This window comes from Nelumbo lutea, chromosome 4, assembly GCF_056320005.1.
Source record: "Nelumbo lutea isolate HS-2025 chromosome 4, American lotus-T2T, whole genome shotgun sequence".
Lineage (NCBI taxonomy): Eukaryota > Viridiplantae > Streptophyta > Magnoliopsida > Proteales > Nelumbonaceae > Nelumbo > Nelumbo lutea.
Window position 1 is genome coordinate 21,313,478 of NC_142687.1, and position 25,089 is coordinate 21,338,566.

At 36.4% G+C, this 25,089-nt stretch overlaps 3 protein-coding genes across 9 annotated transcripts in view; 1 reads left to right on the forward strand and 2 right to left on the reverse strand.

Annotated features, from left to right (window-relative positions):
* The window catches only part of LOC148854504 (protein LONGIFOLIA 1-like), a 6,754-nt gene extending 2,127 nt beyond the window's left edge, over positions 1-4,627 (reverse strand). The window contains exons 1-3 of the mRNA XM_088984312.1: positions 3,159-4,627; positions 2,256-2,326; positions 6-2,147 (exon numbers count right to left, since the gene is read on the reverse strand). Of these exons, the coding sequence (XP_088840438.1) occupies positions 6-2,147; positions 2,256-2,326; positions 3,159-3,312 (2,367 nt within the window). The 5' untranslated portion in view covers positions 3,313-4,627. The remainder of the gene's footprint in view (positions 1-5; positions 2,148-2,255; positions 2,327-3,158) is intronic.
* CDC48B (cell division cycle 48B) overlaps positions 1-8,121 on the forward strand; it is a 70,946-nt gene extending 62,825 nt beyond the window's left edge. Inside the window, exons 12-13 of one of the 2 annotated variants that reach the window (XM_088984315.1) lie at positions 6,192-6,289; positions 7,861-8,121. In XM_088984315.1, the coding sequence (XP_088840441.1) occupies positions 6,192-6,289; positions 7,861-8,038 (276 nt within the window). In that variant the 3' untranslated portion in view covers positions 8,039-8,121. Of the gene's footprint in view, positions 1-5,680; positions 5,865-6,191; positions 6,290-7,860 lie in introns of those variants that run through there. The other variant, XM_088984316.1, reaches the window with a different exon arrangement.
* A 10,094-nt stretch (positions 8,122-18,215) lies between these two features.
* LOC148854505 (uncharacterized) lies at positions 18,216-24,678 on the reverse strand. Of its 6 annotated transcripts, XR_016112496.1 has the most exons (5): positions 24,486-24,678; positions 24,085-24,231; positions 22,254-23,835; positions 21,961-22,027; positions 21,598-21,842 (listed from the first exon to the last, which is right to left on the reverse strand). XR_016112496.1 is itself a non-coding variant. In XM_088982831.1 (3 exons), exons 1-3 carry the CDS (start codon positions 24,523-24,525, stop codon positions 23,237-23,239), a joined length of 786 nt encoding a protein of 261 aa, XP_088838957.1. In that variant the 5' UTR covers positions 24,526-24,678; the 3' UTR covers positions 21,598-23,236. The 6 variants fall into 6 exon arrangements, 1 of the variants encoding a protein (XP_088838957.1); XR_016112497.1 differs by lacking the exons at positions 21,598-21,842; positions 21,961-22,027 and adding an exon at positions 18,216-20,111; XR_016112493.1 differs by adding an exon at positions 18,216-20,111 and having other exon boundaries at positions 21,681-23,835.
* Positions 24,679-25,089: the final 411 nt, after the last annotated feature.

A 25,089-nucleotide genomic window follows, 5' to 3' on the forward strand; every position in this document is an offset into this window, starting at 1 on the left:
CTTACCTTCTGTTTTAAACTAGAAAGTGAGCTTTTGGCAATCCTCCTGGAAGGACTCTGGCTACCTTGTGAAAAGGAAGCACAATTGATCTCAGCAGATGGGTCAGCACTGGTGAATTCTATATCCATCTGCGAAGACAAGCTAACATTGCTATCTGATTGCTGAGAATTTTCGTCCCCTTGATGACTCAAATATCTTGTTTCACTACTGATGTCACTCAGTTGATCACCATGCTGCAAGTTGGGAGTCCTTGGTCTGAGCTTTCCACCAGGTGAGCCTGATTCTGTTGGTTGCTTGACTGATTGTTTTCTGGATCTGGTTGCATCTGAAGAAGGGACTGGGGGACGGGCAGATCGTTTCTCCACCACAAGCCTCTTCTGTTGTAACCTTGGGCTAACAGTTCCCGAGTTCTTTCCAGAGGTTTCAGTATTTTCTTTGAGAAGCTGCAATGGCTTGGTTGATATCTCTGTTGATCTTGGATTTCTACCATTAGTTTTCTTATCCATTGAACTGAGAGTCCGATTGCCATTTTCTCTGAGGTTCTGTTTAGGAGTCAGGTCCTTGGACATCCGGCTGTTAACGGTGCCCCTTCTATCAAAACAGTCACCATTCCTACGCAGACCTGGTGAACCATCAATTGGAATTACTGATGAAGCAGGAATCCCAGATTTATTTATGAGTTTTGCTGGTTTCATGATGACAATTGGGGATTCAAAAATCTTTGGAGGACGAATTCCCTTGACTGTGGTAGAAATAGGACGGGTATTCTGTTGGTCTCTCCTGTTTGCCAATCTCATGTTCTCATCAAAACTGGTGAAGTTTGGGCTGTTATAGTTTACCTGAGAGATGAAGTTGTAAATTTGATCTTCTTTTTTGTTCTCTTGGAATACTTTTGCCTGCATTGCTTCTAGTATCTGTTTAAGTGCTCTGAGATCCTTATTTGACTGTTTAAATTCGAGCTCTTTCAACCTTTTCTCAATCTCACCATACACAGAAGGGGAGGAGTTTGGTGGCCTGGCATGGGCATCCCAGTTCTTGAATGCTGAATTTTGAAGCCTACGACCCCCATCTGGCTGTCTCCATGGAGCTGGTTCAATTGGAAGCCTTGAATTTGAAACTGATTTTTTAACTGAATTATGGTTTTTCAACCGTGGTGAGGTGGGGTCCTTTATGGAGCTCCTGGGGGAACCAGAAAGTCGATTTGGCTTACTTTCGTCAGCTGTTTTTGATGATCTCGAGAAGGAATCAAGATCTTCACCTGAGTATGTTTTGATCGAAGTCATCTGTTGCTCAGAACCTGGGATAGAATTAGGCAATGCTTCCAACCCCATCAATTTTGCCACAACACTAGGCGGTCGTTTGTAAGTTCCTAATTCTTTATGTGAGTTTGTGATTTTATCATTAGAGTTGTCACCACCCTTCTGCAAATCCTTCAGAATTGAATTTGACTTTGTGGCAGAGTTGGAGCTCCTCATGGAACCTTCCCTGCTATCCAATGACAGCCTTGGGAGGTCCCTAAGCTTTGTAGTGGATTTGAAGACATCGCGTGATTCAAAAGATGGATTTGGTATCTCCCGCCCATCGTAAGAGAACCGAGGAGCATCTTTGGGTACTGAAAACAAAGAACCTTCTTTTGCTTCAAATGATGATCTTGGGGGTTCTTTAGCTTCATTGAAATACCAAGGAGCTTCTTGAAGTTTAGCAAGAACTCTGAGTGATTCATTGAGGTCAACAGGTATCTTTGACTTTGCATTGGTCCCCAGCCCATAAGATTCATTCACCGATTTGGACAACTGCAGAGGCCTTGGTGAATCTATGTACTTTGCAGTGTGGCTCCCCGTCCCCTCTTTGGTTGTAGTTTTAACTGATAAACTACGATGTTCTCTATAGATTGAGTCCTTGACCACATCACGGAAATCAAGAGATTGCCTCCGCAGTTGTGGAGAAGCATTTGGTTCGACCATAGTTAGGTCTCTCTGAGGTGTTTGTGGAAAAATAGCTCGGTCAAAGGGAGGGAGTTCTGCTTGAGTTCTGTTACAATCAAGAGATGAGAAAGAAGATGAGCAAGATGATGATGAAAATGAAGTCCTGGACGATTCCACTGACACTCTTTGGTTCTCATTCACATTCTTGTTGGAATTCTTTTCCTGCAATTGCATTTTATCATAGTTTTATATCTTAGCCATAGAACCACAGATATTAGAAAAAAAAAAAAAAAAAAAGCATGGTGGATAGTGGAATTTTAGAGTTCTTACTGTGTGTGTATGTAGATAACGTTCATTATTAGGCTCAACCCCAAGGCTTCCACTGTTGATGTGGGAATTACCTATAGAGGAAAAGAAGCATTAAAATTGGAAGTAGAGATACCAGTAAACATACATCCCAAAGCATGCAAACTCAACAAATAAATGATGAAGTCACAATTTCAACCCCTACTGAGGGCATGACAGCCAGTATGGAGCAGACTCTGCAAGGATTCCAGACATGCTTATTTATGAAAAGCATTTTCTGGGCAGTATATGTTTCGGATTATATTACCATCAACCAATTATAGAATCAAGAACAATGTCCAGACAGTGGCTCGCAGATAATGGATAGAAGTTTGATTAATAAGCAAAGTAGTTAAAATAAAGGGCAATGGTGGATAAAAAACAAAGATGCTTCTATTTTGTTTCTTCTTTTTTTTCCGCTCTTTGTTTGTCCCTTTTATTTATTTATTTATTTTTTGAGAGAGAGGGGTTCTAATCAAATAGAAGATCGGTTGAGAAAAGAGGAAAAATGAACACCATGTAGGGACTCAAACCATTGAAAGAACACGTAGACAAAATATAATTCTCCATGAAACTATGGAGCAGAAGGAAGCAAATAATTGATACAAATAGATAAAAAACACCATGCTTCTATTTTGTTTCTTCTTTTTTTTCCGCTCTTTGTTTGTCCCTTTTATTTATTTATTTATTTTTTGAGAGAGAGGGGTTCTAATCAAATAGAAGATCGGTTGAGAAAAGAGGAAAAATGAACACCATGTAGGGACTCAAACCATTGAAAGAACACGTATAGACACAAAATATAATTCTCCATGAAACTATGGAGCAGAAGGAAGCAAATAATTGATACAAATAGATAAAAAATCAAAAAGAAAATTAGTGAAAGGGTACCTGGAGGAAGCCTCTTGTGGCTGTGGCCAGTGATGCGCCTGCCGGTGAGGATATGGTGGCGGTCAAAGAGCTGAAAGATCCCAGTCATGCATCCTATTTGCTTCTGCAGATCTGGGTTGTCATCTGTTAGGGCATGTAAAATCTTGGCAGACATCTCCACAAATTTGCTCTCTTCAACTACTAAATTAACGTTTAAACCTTCTGTATCTCTATCATACACTGTCCTTTCAAGCCAGTGACTTCAAGTCTCCAGACTCTCCACTTCCAAACAAACACAACCCAAGTGCCTACCGCAAATTTGAAATTGGTTTTTGGCTCGAAAATTTCTTGGAATAAGAGAAGCTTGGATTTTTCTGTGCAGAATCAATGGAAAACCAAAGAGATTCCCTCAATGGAGGTTTCACGGTTTGGACACCTAAGAGGCTTTTTATACCCCTGAAACCCAAACTCCAGTAATGGGTCGCCGAGGGTAAAAAACAAGCACTAACCAGCTATCTCTTCTTTCCTTCCCTCCCCCCCCCCCACCCCCCCGGCAAAATTTTGCAGAAGACTGGAACACTAGTCTTTTTTCTTTCCAGACAGTGAAAATCCTCAGAAATTTGAAATACCCCCTACTAATCAAATGAAATGCCAAATGCTGACTCTCCCAAAACACGCTCCGAGTCTCAGAAAACTGGTTAATATCAAATTAGTTCCTCTTCATGCACCAAACAATTTTTTTCTTGAATACATTTCAGGAATACTAAATTAGATTTCTTCACATCTCCAACCGAGCAAATATCCCATCTGCAATCAAAACCCAAAAGCCAGAGAGCTTTCCTTCTAGTTCTAGATTCATGTGTATGGTCCTTTTCTTGGATTTCATAAGACTACCCAAGACATAATCTTCATCAATAACAACCGGAGAGGATGGAGGAAGAAAGAATATTAAATTAAATTAAAGGTAAGAAAGGAAAGGGACCCGATACCCCAAAACGCTTCGGTATTCTCAGATATCATTCCACGAGTACGATAAAAGGGAAGCCTTATTGGGTTTCACAGAACGTGCCAGACAATGTCTTGTGTAGCAACCACCACACAAGAAGAACCCAGAACTGGTGGAGAAAGAAAAAAAAAAAAAAAGAAAAGAAAATGAATGGACCCAATGCCCACAGTTAGCCCTCTGAACACTATCTATGCTCAAAACGACCATCAACGTGAGGTGCAGAGAGAACTCTGCAAACCCAAGAAGAGATGTTTTTCTGGGTACCTATCCTCTGCCATAAAACAGAAGATGCTGTGGTCTGTTGTCTTTTGGCTCTCTTAAAGAGAGGCAATCTGCAATGGAGGAGATAGGATGATTCATTGCATGGGTTAATGTGTAAATGAATCTGGTGAGAGTGAGGTGAGATAGACTGAGAGAGAGAGCTGGCAAAATTTTAATTCTAATTATGACCTGCTATGCACGGAGAGGGCGGTGAGAAATATTCCAACGAGAGAGACAGAGAACGCGGGCGCGCGCTTAATGAGTTGTAAATTGAAGAGGGAGATGTGTGGGTGGGTCAGATCTGCTTTGGTCTCTTTCTCACACTTCCATGTGGGTTGATAATGTGGGTGGGTCTGAAGACTCTGAACTTGTCTGCATGGCATGTGCTATTGTGCTGTCTGTCAGAAATATGAGAGCCTTGAGTGGATTTTTGTTCTGGAAAGCCTGAGAGTCCACATCCCCTTTCTCTCTACAGTGGCTAGAAGAAAATTACCCAAACCCTCTCTGCAGTAGAATCTCAAGCTTGACTACAAGGCAAAAAAACAAGAATCAATGCCAGAAAATTGTACTGTAATGTAATGGCTAATGTGTTGGAGTGTATGTCTCATTTTATTATTTGGTTCTATTTTTATTTTTTTTCCTTCTGTTTTTATGTGTGAACTGTGAACCTTTTCAGTTTGGTAAGAATATTGAGTTGGTGTAAACTTGTGATACAGTTTTGAACTTCTGGAGTGTTGCTGCATAAAGGGGTTGGGAGTTGGGACCACTATATATATATATATATATTTTTTTTTTGGTGGGTTGAAATTGAATGGCTTTAACCATAGATTCATGGTAGTGATCATTTGATTATTTTCAGATTCTGTCTAACACATCTCCTTAATGGATTCCCCTTGATTGTTCTTTTCAAGGTTGAAGGATCCTCACAATACTAAATCATGTTTTTTATTGAGCTTGACATCAGATCATTCCAAAACTCATTCCCTAAATTGCTCATAGAGATGGCACTGCCGGGTGGACTAGCTGAAATTTGTTTTTTTTCTTGATAGAGTTAGCATTATTATATATTTTTTTAGCTAAACTACTTTGTTTTGTATTGATATTTTTTGGGGAATCTTTATTAAGCATTTAAAAAATTTGCAAACCTGTCACACTGCTGTTTATTAGCTAGCAATCCATGAAAAAGAAAGGAAAAGAAAAAGGAAGGAAGAGAGCTATATGTACTTGTAAAGTTTTTATGGTTTATTCTTTCTGGTTGCAACTGTGCACCCTTCAGCTTCATGTTGATGGTACTGGAGCTATAATGCGGTCCAACTACAACTCCAATGCTTTGAGAGTGTTACCTGGAACTGGAAGGGGCTTTGAGGGAAGGTGACAGAATGACACTGAATGCAAGGCACCCCCCTGCTCACGCAACTGGTGTTTCTGAGTTGCGAAGTTTCCAAAAGTGTACAAAAGATGCAAAGTTTCAGAGTGCAGGATGGTGGTTCCTTGGAGAATCAGCACATTTCTGGCAAGAAAAATATTATTACCGTCTAGTTTGTCACCTATTGTGCTGTAACTGAAGCAATTTTCTGAAATTCCCTTAATGCCATTGTTAGTCTTCATGTATGTCAAACATAGATCCACCCCTTGTTTATCATTGCTCCATTTGTTTGTAGTGTAAATCCATACTAGGTGTAAATTTGCACTGCACTGGGTTCAGAGCTGCAGAGTTACATGATTCATACCTCTATCCGATGTAAAACTTTGCACCTTTGTCTTATTTGGATTCATTAAATGTGCAGAATTTGCTTTCCAAGAAATTATGCAAAAACTGCACCACCTTATCCTCAACTTCATTCTCTCTCATACAAAATGGGGACCACATCATTTTACTTGCAAGGTACAATTTTATTCTTTCCAAAATAACGACCTTACACTTACCTTCATTTTATCTCCCATGATGTGGAGATCACTTCTCTTTTTTGCTTTCTATTTTCACTCATCCCAAACAAATAAACAAAGTAAAACATGAAAATAAGGCTTGTTTATTTGGCAGTAAGTTAAATTACTTACCTGAGAAAATTTTAATCAAGTAAATACATTTATTCATGTTCTTTTACCAGATGGGTAAGTGATGAGTAAATTTCTTAAAAGATTCTTCTAATTTTTTTTGTAAAAATATTTTAGCCTTACACAATTTGGTCAATTCCCCCCTCCACGGGTAAGTAATAATCCACTTTTTAGGTGGATAAAACTTTCATAGATAAGTTCCCAAAAACATTTAAGTTTTGTTTCTATGAGATGCACACTTTAATAGTAAAAGAATATTGTCAACTTTTCCATTGACCAATTTCTCCTCACCCCAAACAAACGGGTCAGGAAGTAAGCCAAAATTTGCACTAAGCCCATTAGCATTCTTGATTGAAAAGACGTTTTGTCCCGCTTTTTGGTACTCCTCACTTCCCCGTCCTCATTGTCACTGGCTGTTGATGCAGTGCCTCTTGAGTCTTTACTTGACAACTTTACATGAAGATAGAGAAGAACTAGTTCTTTAAAAAAAAAAAAACTATGAAATTAAAGCTTTGTTTGCTTGCAATGCAAATCTGAACTGGATAAGTTTTGCAAGCATTTGTTTGCAACCATAATTTGCACTCTTAATTGATGCAAAATTTGCACTTTTGTCTCATTTGCATTAATTAATAATGCAATTTTTGCTTCTAAAAAAATCGTTGCAAATTTTGCACAATTTTCCTTCTACCTAATTCTCTTCATATAAAGCGGGGACCATATCAACTTACTTCCTGCCTTATTCCTCTCAAGCAAATAACCCCAACTTCCATTCTCTTTCATATGAAGTAGGGACACATCATCTTACTTCCTGATTCACTTCCTAATACCAACAAAATAAAGTCAAATTTGAAACAAAAATAAACCAGGATTTACACTCAGCCCATTTACACTGCAAACAAACGGAACCTAAACAAATAGTAAATTATTAATTCGCAATACTAAAATCACCAACTGTATAAATGGTGTGCAGGACTACAGGTACTTATTGGGTCCATGGTAAGGCAGCAAATACTTATAAGGAGAGATTCTATAGATCATATTATCATATAGAAAGTTATCTATATGTCTTTTAAGAAAGTATTTATTCCATAGTTAGTTAGTTAGGGTGTCTCATGCCATTAAAAAAACTTGGGGTGGGCCTAAATCACCACCTAATAAATCTTTTTAGTGTTTCATAGCTGTGGTAGTAAACTGGCAAACAAGATAATAAATAATTTTAAGGAAAAAAAATCTTTAATTCAATAATTAAGATTGATAAAGAAATATTGGGAAATGACAGGAAAAATAAGGGCATTGGTGTCAAATGACTCAAATTGGAATTTCCATGAGAAGCTCCTAATATAAATAGTTTATCTTTATTTCATGGCTTCTGTCCTTTTCACCATCTAGGTTTTATTACAGGGAATTAGAATGGTGCAGGAGATTCCTGAGGCACATGGCTGAGCCTTGTCAAGCACTGCCTGCCTCTCAACAGTCATCCATTGATGCTATGTGGGTCATATCTTTCCTCCCTTTAATTATTTATTTTGGAAAACATTTTTTTGCCACAGTGTATATATCAGTAAGCTGTAAAATTTAATAGAAATCATTTCATATCTTTCTATGGTTCACAATCTATTGTAAATATTACAAATATTAGTCTTAAATGCGATGTTTATTCTTAAAAGGAAATCCAAAAGGTGGTATGTTGTAGCAAAAAAAAAGGTAGTATTTGATGTACTATTTGTCTTAATGGGCAAAAAAAAAAAGGGAATCAATAACTATACTACTATTTTTTGTTGCAATTCTACTAATAAATTGGATGAACAAATGTGTCCTTGAGGAATCAAGAAGCAACTTTGTATAAGGTAAAGATAAAATACAGGGTGGAATTAATTTAATGATCATTATTGAACTATATTCATGAAATAATTTAAATATATTACCAATTCTCTTGGAGAGAGAGAGAGAGAGAGAGAGAGAGAGAGAGAGAGATTGGCTGTAATTTTTTCTTTTTCTTTTTTTTTTTCGAAGAAAAGAACTTGTTGACTTCAAATGATATTGGAATTTTACTCAATCGGCTAGGTAGATAATATAAAAGGATTTTCCTACTTTCCCCATACCAAACCCACCAAAAGAAAAAAAAATGAGTAAGAAAATTTTCAGAGGGAAGTTTATGAAGCCTTATTCTATGTATGTTCAAAGGAATGAAAATGGTTAAACTTCAGCTAATATATTTAGAAACATAGGCCCCATTACAAACTAAACAACAAAAGGGTTCCTCTATCAGTTATCATTTTTTTTTAATTTTCATTGAAAACATTGAGTACATTATTATTGTATGTGCCAAATAGCCTAAATAAAAAAAAATATTATTCCATGCATCAAACTAGAAGTATGCCCACTGTTCTATGATTGAGAAATATGCTTTTCAAGCATGTATACATGCCTGTGGACATGTACATGGGTGCATATATACATGCAGCAGACATGCATGTATGGGCCTGAATATACCCCTACAGGAAAGGTATGATGGTGATTGTTGAGATAAGAGCTACGAGTTAAATGAAGTCTACATAATCACATGCAGAAAGCTAATGGATAACATTGGGACATGCCTTACATCAATAGGCAGCACCAACTGATTTATCCCAATCGTCTTTACCAAGGAACATTACTTATTTGCCCACTTTGATTGGCACAAGATACCCTACTTTTCCAAGACTCTTCCCTACCAAATGACCATGTGCAATACCCCCATCAATGAGTGGGCTTCAATAATCAATCAAATTGTATCAAACCCTAAAAGGTGTACCTAATTATAATACTCACAATAATGGTCCACAGATGTGTATTTCTGTCTCACACACACATGTACAGAGAGAGAGAGAAAGAGAAAGAGAGTATGTTAAGAGCACCAAAAGCATTAAATATTAAATGCATGGTCTCTATATTAACATCCTAAGGAATTCCAAGAAGCATCTCAGATTGTGTGGCCATTAAACAAGGAGGAGTTCATGTTAGATTTTTACTGAGAAAGAGGAAGTGAAGGTTTCATTTTTTTCTCCCTTTCTAAAACAACGTTGAATGTGATAAGATGGTTGAAAGCTAAATGGATCAAAGCTTGATTTGGATTCAAGGAAAGAGGCTTTGGAATCTTGAAGTCAAAACTGTTCTCGTATATTACTTCGATCTTCATTTAATGAATCACATGCATTATGTGTGAGCTGTGAAGCTTCCAAGATAGGTTGTTGCTTTTGACTGGTTAACTGAAAACAATAAGAAAATAATGTAAATTATTGATACCACACTGAATTTGATGTGAGGAGTTGCTTCACCATTCAAACAATCCCCAAACCAAAAATTTTGCACTTCCCTCAATCTCAATCTCTTGTTACTGCATCAGGGTTCTGCAACAACCGTGGATGAATGTCATATCAAAAGCAGAAAATCAGTTTCTGATCTGATGATCTCTATTATCCACTTGTTTATTTCAACAAGTCACAAGGTTTCAGAAGACCCCCATATCCATCAATTGTATTATTCAAGTTCAATATTTTTTCAAGATTACTTGTAACTTGTGAAAGATGGGTAGTCCTACGCCCACCCATGACTTGAATAAAGAAAAACTTATTGACTTGGCTAAGATAATATGTGATATCAGAACTAAAGCCCTTATTATAATTGCAGAAAATAAGATTTAATGATTCTCTATACAAGGGATTGGTGAGACAGAAGCGCAAGGCAATGAAATGAGTGAGATGATTGATTGATTAATTAAAAACTAGAGCATTTAGACCCAAAAGCAAGGCAAGTCTAAGGACAGACCACACAATTGACTCGCCATATGAAGGGACTCCAACTCATCTCTGTCACATGTCGAGTTGATTAACTCAACTCAGATCATTTAATCATTTAATTAACAAGTGGGTCTGCTAAGGGGAAATAAAGAAAAGGGTAAACACCCACAACACCACCTCATACCCAGATGGGTTCCATGGGTCCACTCTAGTTGGCCTATTAGGTCCACTATCATGGTAGGTGGGCCTACCTGGTCATTGTGGGCCTAACCTTATGTAACGGCCGACAAAGCTCTCAGACTAGACCTGTTCATGGGCCGGGTAGCCCGATGGCCTGGCCCGGCCTGCACTCCGGTCGGGCTCGGGATTTGTCAAAAAAGCCCAGCCCCGGCTCTGGCCCGATTCAATATTATATATTTTATAAAATACATAATATGTATTTTATATATTATATAAAATATATAAATAATATAATATTTATTGAAATAAATATATTTATAATTTAATATATACATTTTTTTATTTTTTTTCTTTATAATTTCTCTTTCTATTCAGCCGCTTCAGCAATAGTAACAATATGCGTTAAATTTCGGGCCCGGGCCCAAGTTGTAGGCCCGATGATTGGGCCAGGCTCGGGCTCAGGCCTTAGAAAAATCTGTTAGTACAAAGCGAAAGCCTGGCCCGAACCCAGCCCAGCCCGGCCCATGAATAGATCTATCTCAGACCTCCCAAATGCCTTATCCCTTTTTTAAATTCAAGGCATGGAAGTTGGTCAGGCACATGTAACCATATATGTGTTCTTATCCTGTCCCCCTCAGCTCATTGAAGCAAAGGCACATGAAGATTTCGTGGTGCAGGGCTCAAGGGACACGGTAGCTGGCGCACAAGAAAGCTCAACGCCCAACTCTTCGTACAGGAAGAAATTGACGACGGTGGGCGTGGGGGATGATGACAAGCAAGAAGATGGGCAAAATGCCCAAGTCCATGGCCTCTGCTTTCAACACTTAGTCAGCAATTTCATCTGTTTCCTTTTGTGGCTTGTGTCGTACATGTGACGCATGATAAGGAATAGAGCCCCCTCTCATCCATCTATAGATCTACTCATGGGCCTAGCCCATATTTGATCGATTCAATGATCACAGCTTCCCATTGTCACTTATATACAGAGATTGATGGTTGATGAGTTAGTTGATCATGCTCACTCATCATCTTTCCCAACATCTTGTTAATTGTTTTATCTCTTGATTAGATAGGATACAAAAACAAGCGTTTCAGAAGATGGGCTTTTGGGCTTGTTGTGTTGGCCCATTGGACTATAGACTGGGCTTCATCTGGTATAATTTTGGGCTTGGGCTGACCTCCACCCACATCCACATAGTGGGGTTGAGACTTGAGGGGGTGTCTTTCACCTTCGGTCCTTGGATGGGTCTTCATCCATCCAAAATTGAGAAATTAGGCAAAGATTCTCCATCTGAGAAGAAGAGCTATTCTACCCCCATCCTTCTATTATTACAATGAATGATGCACGCAGAGCCACATGGCCATCATACTTTAAAAGATGCATTGCCAGCATGAACAGGGACAGGGGTAGCAGACCAAGTGCTGCAAATGAGTCGGGCCAAATTATAAGCACCTAGACCCAAACTTGATTCGTTAATATTTCGATTCCAATCAAATCTTATCCATTCGATTTGGATTGATTCTATTGAATACCAAATATCATGCATTATATTATTTGATGAAATGGACTATGATGTATAGATGAGAATGACTTAAAAACAACTATGGATTCTTGAGTTAACATGCAATTTTCAAACCAACTTTATTAAGAAATACATATTAATTCACTGTAAGTATAAGTATTCATGTAAGGCTCTGTTTATTTGGGTAAGTGTATTTATTTATGTTATTTTTTTTTAATTTTCTAGGTAAATAAGATCATTTTATCTATAAAAAATATTATTAAAATGGATATTTTTATCTCATCCAAGTGTTGGTAATTTTTTTCAGGGGAAACTGCCCGAAAGATGGGAGTAAGTGAGTTATGTACTTTATGTTACCTGCCCAAAAGTATAAAAGTATGAAAAACACAACATAGCATTTGTGTTATGTACTTTATACTTTTTGCTTTCATACATTTATAAGTATGAAAAACCCCAAAAGCATAAAGTCAGTTTTTTATGTTTTGTGCTTTTGGCAAAATTGTGTTTTTGTTTTCGTGAGAACGAGTGGCATGACCACCCTTCTATAAAACTCTCAACCCTACCTCCGTTTGCCATTGTTAGAATCGGACTGCTGTCATCAGTCTCAGACCCTGAAATCATCGGAAATCGTCACTAGAGGTACAAACGGATGTGCTTTTACCAAACAGAAAATGGTACTTCTATTTTGGAAAGCATATTTTTTACCCAAATGGTTTTCAAAGCAAAAATAACAAAGTAAAAGTATTTTATGTATTTTATGCTTTGATGTTTTTAAAAGTACAGAAGTAGAAGTCTATCTAAACAGTGCTTAAATTTTTTCTGATCTTCACATAAGTTTAAAAAAAGAACATGAGTTTTTTGGTTTAATGAGAATCAAAATCCTATTGGCCAACTTCCCCACTCAAAGTCTAAAAAACAGACCTTAAATATTATTGGATCGAATTGAACTGAAAAGGTGATTTGTTAACTAAACAAAAAGACAATAACTTGTAGAATTAATAAGAAATAATTTAAACATCCATAATTTAACAACCATATGGTTCTAAACAAAAGGGAATGGCAGGATTCGTGTAACTGACCCTGTATAATATCAAATTGGGTAGTTCCATATTGAATCACCTTGATCAGATCAGATTCAAATTCGACTCGGGACAAACAAAACCATGGACAGCCCAATCTAGAAATTGGATTGGTAAGAAATGAGACTTGTGACAGTGAAAGGTGGGTCTTCCTCAAAAATAAAAATAAAAAAATTACGGGTCTTTAAGTAGGCTGCAATGCAGCCAATGCTTCCTTCACATTCATAGAATCAAAATCCAAAATTCATAGAAAATGAGTAGGCTGCAATGCAGCCAATGCTTCCTTCACATTCATAGAATCAAAATCCAAAATTCATAGAAAATGCTCCCTTGAAATAGCTTCCTTAGGTTGAATTGGTCCAAGATTTTTGCCTAATAAGCAATTATAGTACTTTGCCACCAACCCACCATACTTTTGGTACCAAGGCTTGAATATATGGTTCGTTTATATTTAATTAAATGGTCAGAGAGAGAGAGATTGCTCAGTTTAACCACCCACAGGGTAACGGTTAGAAACATTAATAGTATAGGTTATAATTTATTGTTCTTTTTAAATTTCACAGCTCAATTTCCCCTACATTTATATACAAATATCAGTTATTTTCCTATTATTTTTTATTAATAAAAATGAGGTGCCAACGTGCCCAGATAAATAGGATTAGGACCCACCATTATAGGTTTGGTTGGGGAGTGAACTGATTGATAAACACAGAGATGTCGGTAATACCTTGATCACAAGATGGAAATCTCAAGGACAAATTACCAGCAATCACTCACTCCATTGGCCATTGTTCATTGATGGGGGCACTCGGCAATAAAATAACATAGCAAGCACAGCATGTGCTTTTGTCGACACAATGAAAGAAAATTTAAAGGGAGAAACTGTAACACCTTCTTCATCCAACTCAGTTGAGGTGGCAGAAGCTTTGGCTTGAAAAAGGGAAAAAAAATTATTAAGGACTACTAATACTCTGAGAATATAAATCTGCCATTAATGAAGCCAACGACCTCTCAATGAAATTGATTTTTTTTAATTCTTTTTAAGGTTGTCTTTCATTATCATTTTCATGCTAGGGGACATAATAGCTTGATTGGTCAAGCTTGATGTATGATTGTGAGTATAGGGGAAATTGCATGGGCGCCCCACAGAGGAACACCCAATAGGTAGCCCATAGCACATCTCAACCGTGTATTAGAAATATCTTCCCATAACAAGTCAATGTATGCAGAGATGTGCATGTGGGGTGCTAATGTGAACTCAGTATAAAGAGGCACCTGTGTTGCATTGCACCTGGTATATTAATGGTGAACAATGATAAATAGATAAGACATAAGACATAAGACTATAAGAGGTCCCCTTGGATGATGACCATGGGGAACATGATCAGAGAAGATGCATTGATGTTTTATTTATTTATTGGGATCAATGAAGAAAGAATTTAAGTATGCCTATATCCTTGAGAACTTAGAAGACGTTTAGCCTTTTAGCCAACTGGGTCCATATTTCATAAATCATTTTATCATTTGAAGAGGTCAAGTTCATGAATGGGCGAGAAGAGTGATTATTGAGGACTCTTGGGGTTACCCACAAGGTGCTGGAGCCGCACATCTGGAATATGTTTTGTACTTGTATGCTCTCGTTGATGGGGACATGTTGTGGACATGATTCAACGTATGATACGCTCCATAATGAATATATTAGTTTCTAGCAATTTTAACTATTGATGATATCATATATTATGTTAGTTTCAGTTTTAACACCCATCAAGCTACTATTAAACATTAATATTTGTTAATTATTGATATTTGAAAGTTGCCACTTGTCAATAGGGTGTAATTTGGGCGGATAGGTCAAAATTTGAATGGACCCGACCCGAAGATTCAAGTCCAAGGTAATATAAAATGCTAATTCGGCAGTCGGCACCCCTGCCTGTTGCTTTTATACCTTATATTCAGCTTATTGGTAATCTCGTAAACATGAACCTTGGTTCTGGATGGATGTGCAGCTGGGGTAGTAGATTGAGATTCCCTGTGGGGTCACACTATTTTCTGTGTATGCTCTCCCACAAGTGTGTGTCTGTGTTTGATAAGGCTGTGTTTGGTTGTAATGCAAATAAATTTGGATCTATGTAAAATCATGACAGTATAAATGATTTGAGTGTAAATTTTTACCTATTTTTGTTTTAAATTTTAACTTATTTTGTTTGATTGTGATACAAATGAAGTAAATTAAGACATGCAGCATAATAAAATAAAATAAAAAACAAAATTTAACAAGAATTTATATTTTTTACATTTGCACTCCTATGCATTTGTACTGGTGCAAATAAATTCGTACTGCAACTAAACAGAGCCTAAGTGTTGTTCTCCCATAAGTGGGATGCATTTTGTATATATACATACATACATACATACATACATACATACATATATATATATATATATATATATATATATATATTGGGTTTTGATGTACTTTTTCCTTGCACTAATGTTCAGTCCATTACATGAATGGTCACAAAGATAGGATTAGCTGAAGAAAATAGTTGTTCAGTGGGCTGTGAAATTAATCATAACTTGACCTATTCACAGGCTGGGCTTCATGCTATGCCATTTTGGGCTTGGGATTCCTGGGCCAAATTCTTTCAAGTTTTGGCAAAAGATGAGCCCAGCCACAAACAGGCATAATAAGAACACCTCACATCAGTCATAAAATACATGCAGCCAATGACCATTCAACCTTTATCGTAGGCCTCAAGCATTTTATGACAAATTTGGATTAGCTGAACGCTTTAATTGTTCTGCGGACTGTGGAAACAATGATGAGATTCCATATCAGTAATAAATTTATAGGCTCCACTGTAAAAGATGTGGGTTCTATGTATTTAATACTAGTGTAGAACCTTATAATTGATTCCACAGCCACTGAACAGCTAAACCTTTTTCTTTTATGACTGACATGGGATGTTATCATTAGTTTCGCAGACCGCTACAGAGCCTTTGCTTTCAGCTAATCTGAATTAATGATCCATATTTGTGTATTTATGAAAAAGGTTTAGCTGAGTTTGGTATCAATCACTTTTCTCACACTAGCCATAAATGCAAGTGAGAGATTGAGTGAGTGTGGGTCATATGCACTTTATATTTAGTGTGGAGTAGCATTCCATAACCCAATTTGATTATCTCAGATTCAAATGATGTATTTATTAAGACTGTTCATGGATCAGGTTGGGTCGATTTACTAGTTTTTTCAACTGATTCGACCTGGTCGAGTAACCTAAAGATTAAACCGAAACCAACCCTTTATTAAGTAAAATCGATCTGGTCAGTTTAGGTCGATTTGGGTTTGCTTTGGTTTAAATATAATACATTTCCGAAACATATATTTCAGCTATATAATATTTATTATATATAATATTTCAGTGAGAACATACTCAGTTCGGTATGGTTTTCATGTGTGAAAACCAAAACCAAACCAAATTATCGATTTACCCATCTTTCCAACCTGAAACCGACCATTGATGAAGGAAAACCGGCCAAATCGGGTTGGGTCGGGCCAGGTTGGTCGTTGAATTTATTTGTGAACAGCCCTAGTATTTATGTAATTAAATCATATTTGGATTTTGCAATCTCATCCAATTAATAATCAGATCATATTGAATTCGGATTTTGACTCAATCCGATTTGATTAAAATCCAAATTCAATTATATTATAATATTTATTGATTTTATTATATAAATTTATGCAATTATACTTAAATTTAAAAATAAATATTATATATATTATATTAGCATACGAATTTAAACATAATAAATTCAGTATGTTATATTTACAGTAATATATTATATATAAAAATTGAAAAGTAATTAACTTTTTAATTTTTCTTTTATATTTAAAAAACTAAAATAAAGTTAGATTAAATCCAAATCCAATCCGAATCCATTGGGATTCAAATTCAAATCTAATGTCTTCAAATTTAATCAAATTTCATATTGAATTTAGGTGCAAATTTTCAATGATCAAATTGAATTTAGATTTTGCTAAAGCTAATCCAATTACATTCCTAGGAAAAAAAAGTGCAGCAGATTCGGACTCTATAAAGTTCAGATGCCATCTTAATTCTTACATCCCTAAAAGAAAACGGTAATAAATTCACAGTTCAGACATTACCAAATGCATTTTAGACGAATCCGGATCTCCTCCAATAAAATACGTTCTAACACCCCATTAACATAAAATGATTGGTCTTTAAAGGGGTGTTGAATTTAAAAGTAAGGTTTAAAGTATCGATACAATATGTATTAGTCAATACATATCATATCGATGACCTTTTAATACATTCTTACAGGGTTGTATCGGGTCAAACTATAATTCAAAAGAATTCAAAAGGTAGATATGACTTAAACTGATCCCTCTGAACCGATTAAAAAAAAATCAAATCAAATCAAACATTAAAAAAAAGAAAAACACTAATACAGGCCAATACACCATACCAGCCTATCGGCCTAAACCCTTTGGCAATCCAATCATATTCTCGTGTCATATTCGTGTGGTGTCGAGGTAGGGATATTCGGATATATAGGTTTATACGAATATGATACAAGTAATCATGTCAAACTTTCAAAGATGAACACGACCTACTATTACACGTGTTAATACAACACAACCCATATAACCCAAATTAACGCAAAACCAACACGATTAACCAATTAAAAGTAAATAATAAATGGGTTTAAATAATAAAATAAATATTAAATAATCCATTATCTAGACAAATTCATAAAAGCCATTCACTATCATCTCATCCAAATATGCACCCATAATATAACAATTGAATCTTCAGGCCAGTTTAGAGTCGAATGGATCAACTCGAAATTGATACATTTGTTAATCGCATTAAACAACAGGTTGACATAATTTTTTATAAAAACACAATTAAACTAAACCTAAACCTACTAATTCCGTGTCATATTGAATCGAATCATATTCATGTGTCATGTCAAATTTTACTAGCTTTACATACAAATATATAAAGAGTAAGGAGTTAAAATTATGTAAACGAGTTAAGATCACAAAAAAGCACTTGAAGCCAAAAAGGGCATATATTATTACTATTCTCATGATGTTATTGTTACACCCCAAGAGGTGCCTTAAGATAAAACAAGCAACAAAAGATTCTAACTAATTCCTTCAATGTTTCAAGTGGCTCAAACATAAGGGACGGATGATCAGGACCCATCCTCAACTAGCCCAACGTAAAACATCCTATCTGTACCAAAAGTCAGCATGCTTCTACCGTTCAGAATAATTGCATCAAACATGGGTTCCATCATCCATGGCTAGGGATCTAGCAGAGTGATGCACATTATACTTTTCAAGCAACATGCCATGTGAGCCTGTGAGGCTCCTAACTGATCATCAGCAACTCAGAAATGCCAATAGCTTAGAACAGCTTTTTAGCCACCTGTGATGCTTATCGAATTACAACTGTACACAATACACACGCGTGTCGTTAGTAGGTAGCTTGTAGAACAGATTTGAGCCTAGCAATTGGACCGGAGTTGGATCCATTATCAAATCAAAAGATGCCAGTAAGGGGGTGAGTTCATGCTTAATTGGGTTGTAAATGGACCCATTTACAATCGCTGGTTTGTGAACATTGAAATCTCTATGCCACTATGCCTAGGCTTTACATGTTCTGCTAGGGCACTATTTTTTTTTCCTTCTGGAACTAAAATTTTCTTATATCATTAAATGTTTACATCTGTTAGAGAGTATCGGTTCATATGCTTTCGTTAAATCATAAATTCTGTATTTGATTTCCAAGAGAAGAAAGGAAAATTACAGAGAAGGAAAGTAATTATAGATTTTCTTACATGATTTCTGGTTTCCTTCACCAAGAGAAAATCAATGAGAAAATGCTAAGGGAATGGTATTTTTTCTATTTTGAATTTTGGATGGTGAGAAAATAATGTCATCTGTCTCTCACAAAGCTTACTTTCCCATAATAAGGTTAGGTTATAGATCCCCAGTTCTTATCAACATCATTTATAGCAGAAGGAATGCCACAACTCACAAGATAATGACCAGAGTGACCGTCTTTTGCATAAAGCACAGGATATAAATATAATAAATGCTCTTGATTTCACAAATTCTTATTCGGAAATGACCACAAACCCTTTATATTGCATTTTCAGATTGACCCTTGTCTGTGTATGTGTGTATATAATGTCTGCCATCAAATTGTCAATAAATATCTGAATCATTTTGATCTTCCCCAATGAAGAATTCCAATCAGTTTGTAACAATATATGGCAGATTAGAATCCAGTGGATTTCAAAATGTAAAGGATATTTTTAACAAATTGCATATAAAGATTTCTTGCCTTGGTCAGGGTTGGGAGAGTTTAACCACCAATTCCATTCTTTTTAGGTGATAGATCATGAAATTCTAAGCAAAAATTCCAACTTTAAATTTATTAAATAGCACAACCACTATACAGAGAGTCTTTGAGGGAAAAAAAAATAGAAAAGTAAGCTGGATATATTTTCTTGGATAGTAAGCCCTGAGCAAAATTCAACTGCCTAGTGAATGTCCAACTAGTAGGGAAAAGTTCTACTTCAGTAGAAAGTTTTAACATTTCTAACATCAGTTCCGATATTCCATTAAGACTGACACCCAGGATCATCTGGCTCCAATTTCCCAGACAAATACCAGCAACAGATAAGTATTACAGTCAACAACATACAGGGAAAAAAATCATGAATAATAAGATCATAATAAACCAACGCAAGAAGTTTAATCCTTTTGCTACCTGAATCAGATCTCTTACCACAATACAGATAACAGGTTTGGACTTCCCAGTTAGGTGTTTCTTGAATCAAGTGGTGTATAACATCAACTGGAGCCATCTCAGCAGTTTGGACATTCAATTACTCTACCAAGTCATGTGTTCATTCCTTTGGCCAAAAGAAGGAACCGATGGTTGAGGAAATTTTTGGCAAATTCTTGCTTGGTCCCTCTCATAGGTCTTCTTGACGATCCACAGCTTGTCACTTGAATTCCATCACTTACCATCCACTATCCTCATCTGAGATATGCACCTTAGTCATTAAAGGATCATAGATGTCCAGAAATTTTAAAACAGTAATCTAAATTATGAAAATTAAGTGAATACATGAACCGCAAGTATAAGTACATAATCATACATTTTTGAAGTGTGCAGAGATAGGCCTCTGAGAAAATGCCTCTGTATGTGAGATACACAAGATTATCCGTTTACAGGTATGAAGTGATTCTTTTCAAATTAAAAATCTTTTTTTTTGTACAAAAAAATGAATATGAACAAGCTGAAATTATATACTTATCAGTATGAACAACTCTATAGCACTTGACAACTCAAGTTCAAAAAGAATGATTCTGAAATTTAATTATAATAGGAAATTAGAAAATAATGAGTTAAGGGGGGCAGAAGAGCTTAAACCCTAAAAAGAATTATAAGCACGTTTTGATAAATTTAGGGCTAAGGTTTGATTTAATGTAGGAAATTAAAAAACAGTAGACAGCCTAGTCAATAGAGTGGGGTGGGTGAAGCCAATCTAACTCAACCCAACCCAAAAAATGAAAGTCAAGTTGGTTGAAAATGGGCTAGGGTTTGTCTTGGGCAACCTGACCTAACCTAAACCCCATCTATAGAGAGTTGAAGATCCAGTTGGTTAGGGTAGGGTCAAGGTTTTAGAAACTTGAATTGGGATAGAGTTGACCTCAGCACAAACCAACCCAGTCCAGGTTGCACCCATACCAAAAGGTCAAGGGTATAAGCCTAAGACCAGATAATTCAGTCTTTTTCCTCTTTATCCCATTAAGCTACATTAATGGCCAAACTACACCTCACACTTTATGTTGAATCCAAAATTCTAGTACCAAAAAAAAAGTGTTGAAACGTTTGACTCATTTAAAATTAAGTTCTTTTATAAGTAAATTATAAATGTCTTCCATTCTTCATCTTGGTTTTCTTGTACATTAATCCAGAGTAAATTCTTGGGGTGGAATGAGAAACAATATAAAAGAAATCCCTTCTCTTTCTTCCCTTCCAAACTCCATCTGTAGCCAAAAAAGAATTATTTTCAGTAATAAGAAACCACAGGAACCAAATTGAGCAAGGTATTGTCTGAACAATCAACACCATCCACTAAACTATTCTGTATAACCTGCAATTAGTTGTTAGAACTTAGAACCAAACAGATTTTCCTTCTGCCTCGTATATGTTTTAAATAATGTTGGCTTCTACCTCTTATATGTTCCAATGATTTTCACTTTTTCAGTTTTACACTTTACTGGTTTGGATTACTATGAATAAGAACTTCATGATGATTCTTCCTCTCAACTGAATCTGTTCTTCATTTTTTTAAGATGTTCATCATTCATTAAATGCAGATTCTCAAATTTCTCCCACAGATTTTGGTAGTCAATGATTTTCTTCCAATGTTACATTGTTAATTGTTTTATAGGTAAAATAGTATTACCATCAACAAGATCTACATACATAAATTACAAGACATGATTGCTATGCTTCGTGTACAAGATGTACACCAATATTCAAAAGAAACAGAAAATATAATGTCATGACAGTTATTACAGAAGTGGAAGGTTACTGAACTTCACATGGGGCAGAAGTATAAGGTCACTGAAAATATAATGTCTTGGGGCACCTCTTTCCACCAAAGGTACACTGTTTTCTTTCTGCCAAAATCTCCAATAGATATTGAAGGGAGCAAAGGAGCAAAAATTCCAGAGAAGCGACCCTCTTTCCTGAACTCCTCTAATAGAGCATTCATCGAAAAAGAGGTGAGTGGAATCTTAGAACCAACCATCCCCTCAAAAGGAGAACTACACATTAGAGAAGAATTTACAGGAAGAAGTAACCTTGGAAAACTCACAAGTAGGTGTGACACTTATTCTTCCTTGACCTGACATAAGGAACTTGAGTTTTCCATATTTTTGCCCCTACCAAATCAAGTGATCAGTGGTGAAAATTTTATTGAGATAAGCAGTCAACATGAATAAACAAACTTCAGATGGAACATTTGAGGCCAAATCAACTTCCAATGGAATGAGACACCTCCCCACCCCAAATGAAGTAAGGCAAAAATGAAGTTTTATGGCCATTGACTCTGCATTCTAAGTTCCTCCAATTTCTTTCAGGAATATTATATCCCTTCCTCGTCTTTACCTTTTTCTTTTCCATGCCACGTGGTTTCATTGTTGTATGGAGAGCCTTTAGATTTCTTCATCCATCCCCTAACAGTTTGTCCCGTCTATGTTACCGATAAGTGAGTTTGACCAAAGTCAACAATTCCTGCATGACCTCACAAACCAACTTTTGGTCTATTTCATTTCTTTCAAGGCATTGCTTTTTACCTTATCTGTTTTATATCCTTCCTCATGATAATTCGCCATTGTTAAATTAGCTGCAATTTTTTATAACTGGCAATTTGGACTATTGTCCACCAATGGATTTTGACACAAATAGTCATGTCCTGTTGCAGTGAGCCCTTTTTTTCTTCTTCCTCTTTATCTTTTTCCACGCGGACCATGCCACAGTCACTACTTCATGGTTACCTGTTCCTCTTTTATGATAATCATGCTTCTTCATCTGCATGCTCTCCATAGTATATTTTGCTCACAATTATTTGTCACTGTCAAAGCAGGTGCCAAATTTTATGCAACTTGTGATTCCTGATTTCATGCTATTATCCTCCCATGAATTTTGATGCAGGCCATTATTTTTGTGGGCATTATTATTCTTCCTCCTCTTTAATTTTCCCTGTCCAGTAACTCATGATTTTCTTTTGTTTCCAAAGCGGCTTCTAGCTATTCTTTGACCTTCTGCAATTTCAGAGGATTTATAAATTTTCTTCACCATCTTCATTTTCTTCTGTGTTATTCTTGCTTTTTTTGTGATTGTTTGCAAGGAAACCTCCAACTTTTGATTGGCCTCATTACTTCCAAAAGACTTCACATTCGTTTTGTCTTACTACACCTCCATGGTACTGTCCTTCAATGAATTTTGACCTGGTTCATAATCCTCAACGGGATTGATGCAAGTCATCTAACTTTTCCATCTTCAGTCCTCCCCCTGCCAAGCCCCTTTATTCATGATCCTTAGTTGTTTGAAATTCAGTATTCTCATTTCTAAAAACCAGAAGTTCTACTCTATCCTCCAGCAGCCTCTGGTATCAATTTATTATTGCTTTCATTCATTTTCCTCCATCGCTTCTCATTCTTTTTTCCCTTTTCCTGTTCCATTCTCTTGTTGTGAATATTTTCTTCAACCACTGAAGCAGCATAAGCAAGCAATTGAAGGCCAGATCCATCCAGAATCTTTTCACCTAGGTAAGTGTTTTCAAGTGAACTATGCTTCTTATCTGCTACTACTTCTTCTTCCAGCACGTGCACTTCCACATTATTTTGTGCTGCCATTGAAGTAGTTTTGATACCTCTAGAAGTGGTCTCCTTTGGTGGATCCTGACCCAGGTTATCATTTTCAAACTCATTGTGCATCTTCTCTCTCTCAGTTTTATTTGCAATAACCCCTTCTTCCTCATTTATCAACGCTGCCTCTAACATTCCCTTGACAAGAGAACCTTTTCCCAAGGAAGTGTCATGTTGTTCTCTTTTATTCTCTTCATGAGGACCATCTTCTGCATCGTCTACCGTTATCTTCAAGTCCATATCATTGAATTTAGAAGGAAAACTGTACATCTTCTTTATCTTCCTTCCCCTTTTCAACTTCCCCTTTTCTTCCTCTGGCCCTGCAACATTGCATAAACCATCTGAGTTTTCTTTTTTCATAACAACATTTTTTTTTTCTGGTAAGTTTGTAACTAGAAAGTTTTCCTATTGATGTAAAACCAAAACGATTTCATATTCATGATTGCACTTCCTTTTCATGGCCATTTCGGCAAATTTATTCTTTTACTTTGTAAAACATTTACATCGTCACGCAGTATAAATAGATTTCCTTGCAGAAATCAACAAACTCTAAACAGGGAAAATCTCACCTTGATTTCTCTTCCTCGCCTTCTTGTCCGACTTGAATTCAGAACCATGAATCCTCTCTTTCAAGTCCTCCTCAAGGTATATAGAATACAAGCTGCGCAGTCCTCTCTTCTTTCTCTTCTTCAACTTGTCACTCTGCTCATCTGGTCCTATACCATTTAAAGAACGATCTAAGTCTCCCGTCCACATAATAAGAAATTGATGATTGTTCTCTACTATTCGACAAACAGAATAAAGATTCCCACCATGATAGTTAACTCAATTAGACCAAAAACAAACGAAATATCAAAACCAAAACCAAATAGCAAAAGGACGCTGGTGCATTGAGACAGTGATATTAAAACACCTGAACATATAAGAAGACGTACATCCATTCAAGTTTCTAGGGTATTTTCAAGCTTACCTGATGCCATGGCCATGGCCATGGGTTTGGAAGGCTGCATATCTCTGGTTCCACTGATCCGCACTTTCTAGATTCTTCGCTCTTTCCCATCCCACGTCGAGCTCTGGTTTTATAACGTGCGTCTCGCGGTGCTGTTTGTAAGGAGTAATAGAGGCCAGTCAACCTAACTAACGACCCCCCTAACCGCCATCCCAACACCCAAATTTCACTCACCTTCTTTATGTTTTCAAATATTTCATTAACCTCCCCTATTTTTTTCAAATGTTTTTGACCTCTCCTGTTATTTATTATCCCACAGGGCCACAAACAATAGGAATTATCAAAAATTCCCTTTCTAATTCAGTTAAATTTAGGTTATTCTCCCCTCCCAAAAATATTAACTCACCACTAGGTCCACTACAAAAATAAATAATTTTCACAATTTTAATGATGGAAATGGACAATTAAGAATTTAAGAGAAATAGATCTCAATGAATCTCTTTATTAGAGTGGACAATTTGGTCATGCTAAATTTTAAGCACAACTCTGCCTTAACGTGCATACCTCCCTTCGCTTCACGTCCAGACCACCATGCGAAAAATCTAATCAATGTATCCTAAGGCTG

Coding starts and splice junctions, on each gene's coding strand:
- LOC148854505 (XM_088982831.1), bottom strand. CDS start 24,525: ATGCAGCCTTCCAAACCCATGGCCATGGCCATGGCATCAG. Junction 24,232..24,485: donor GGCCATGGCCATGGCATCAG/GTAAGCTTGAAA, acceptor TAAATGGTATAG/GACCAGATGAGCAGAGTGAC. Junction 23,836..24,084: donor GGCGAGGAAGAGAAATCAAG/GTGAGATTTTCC, acceptor GCAATGTTGCAG/GGCCAGAGGAAGAAAAGGGG.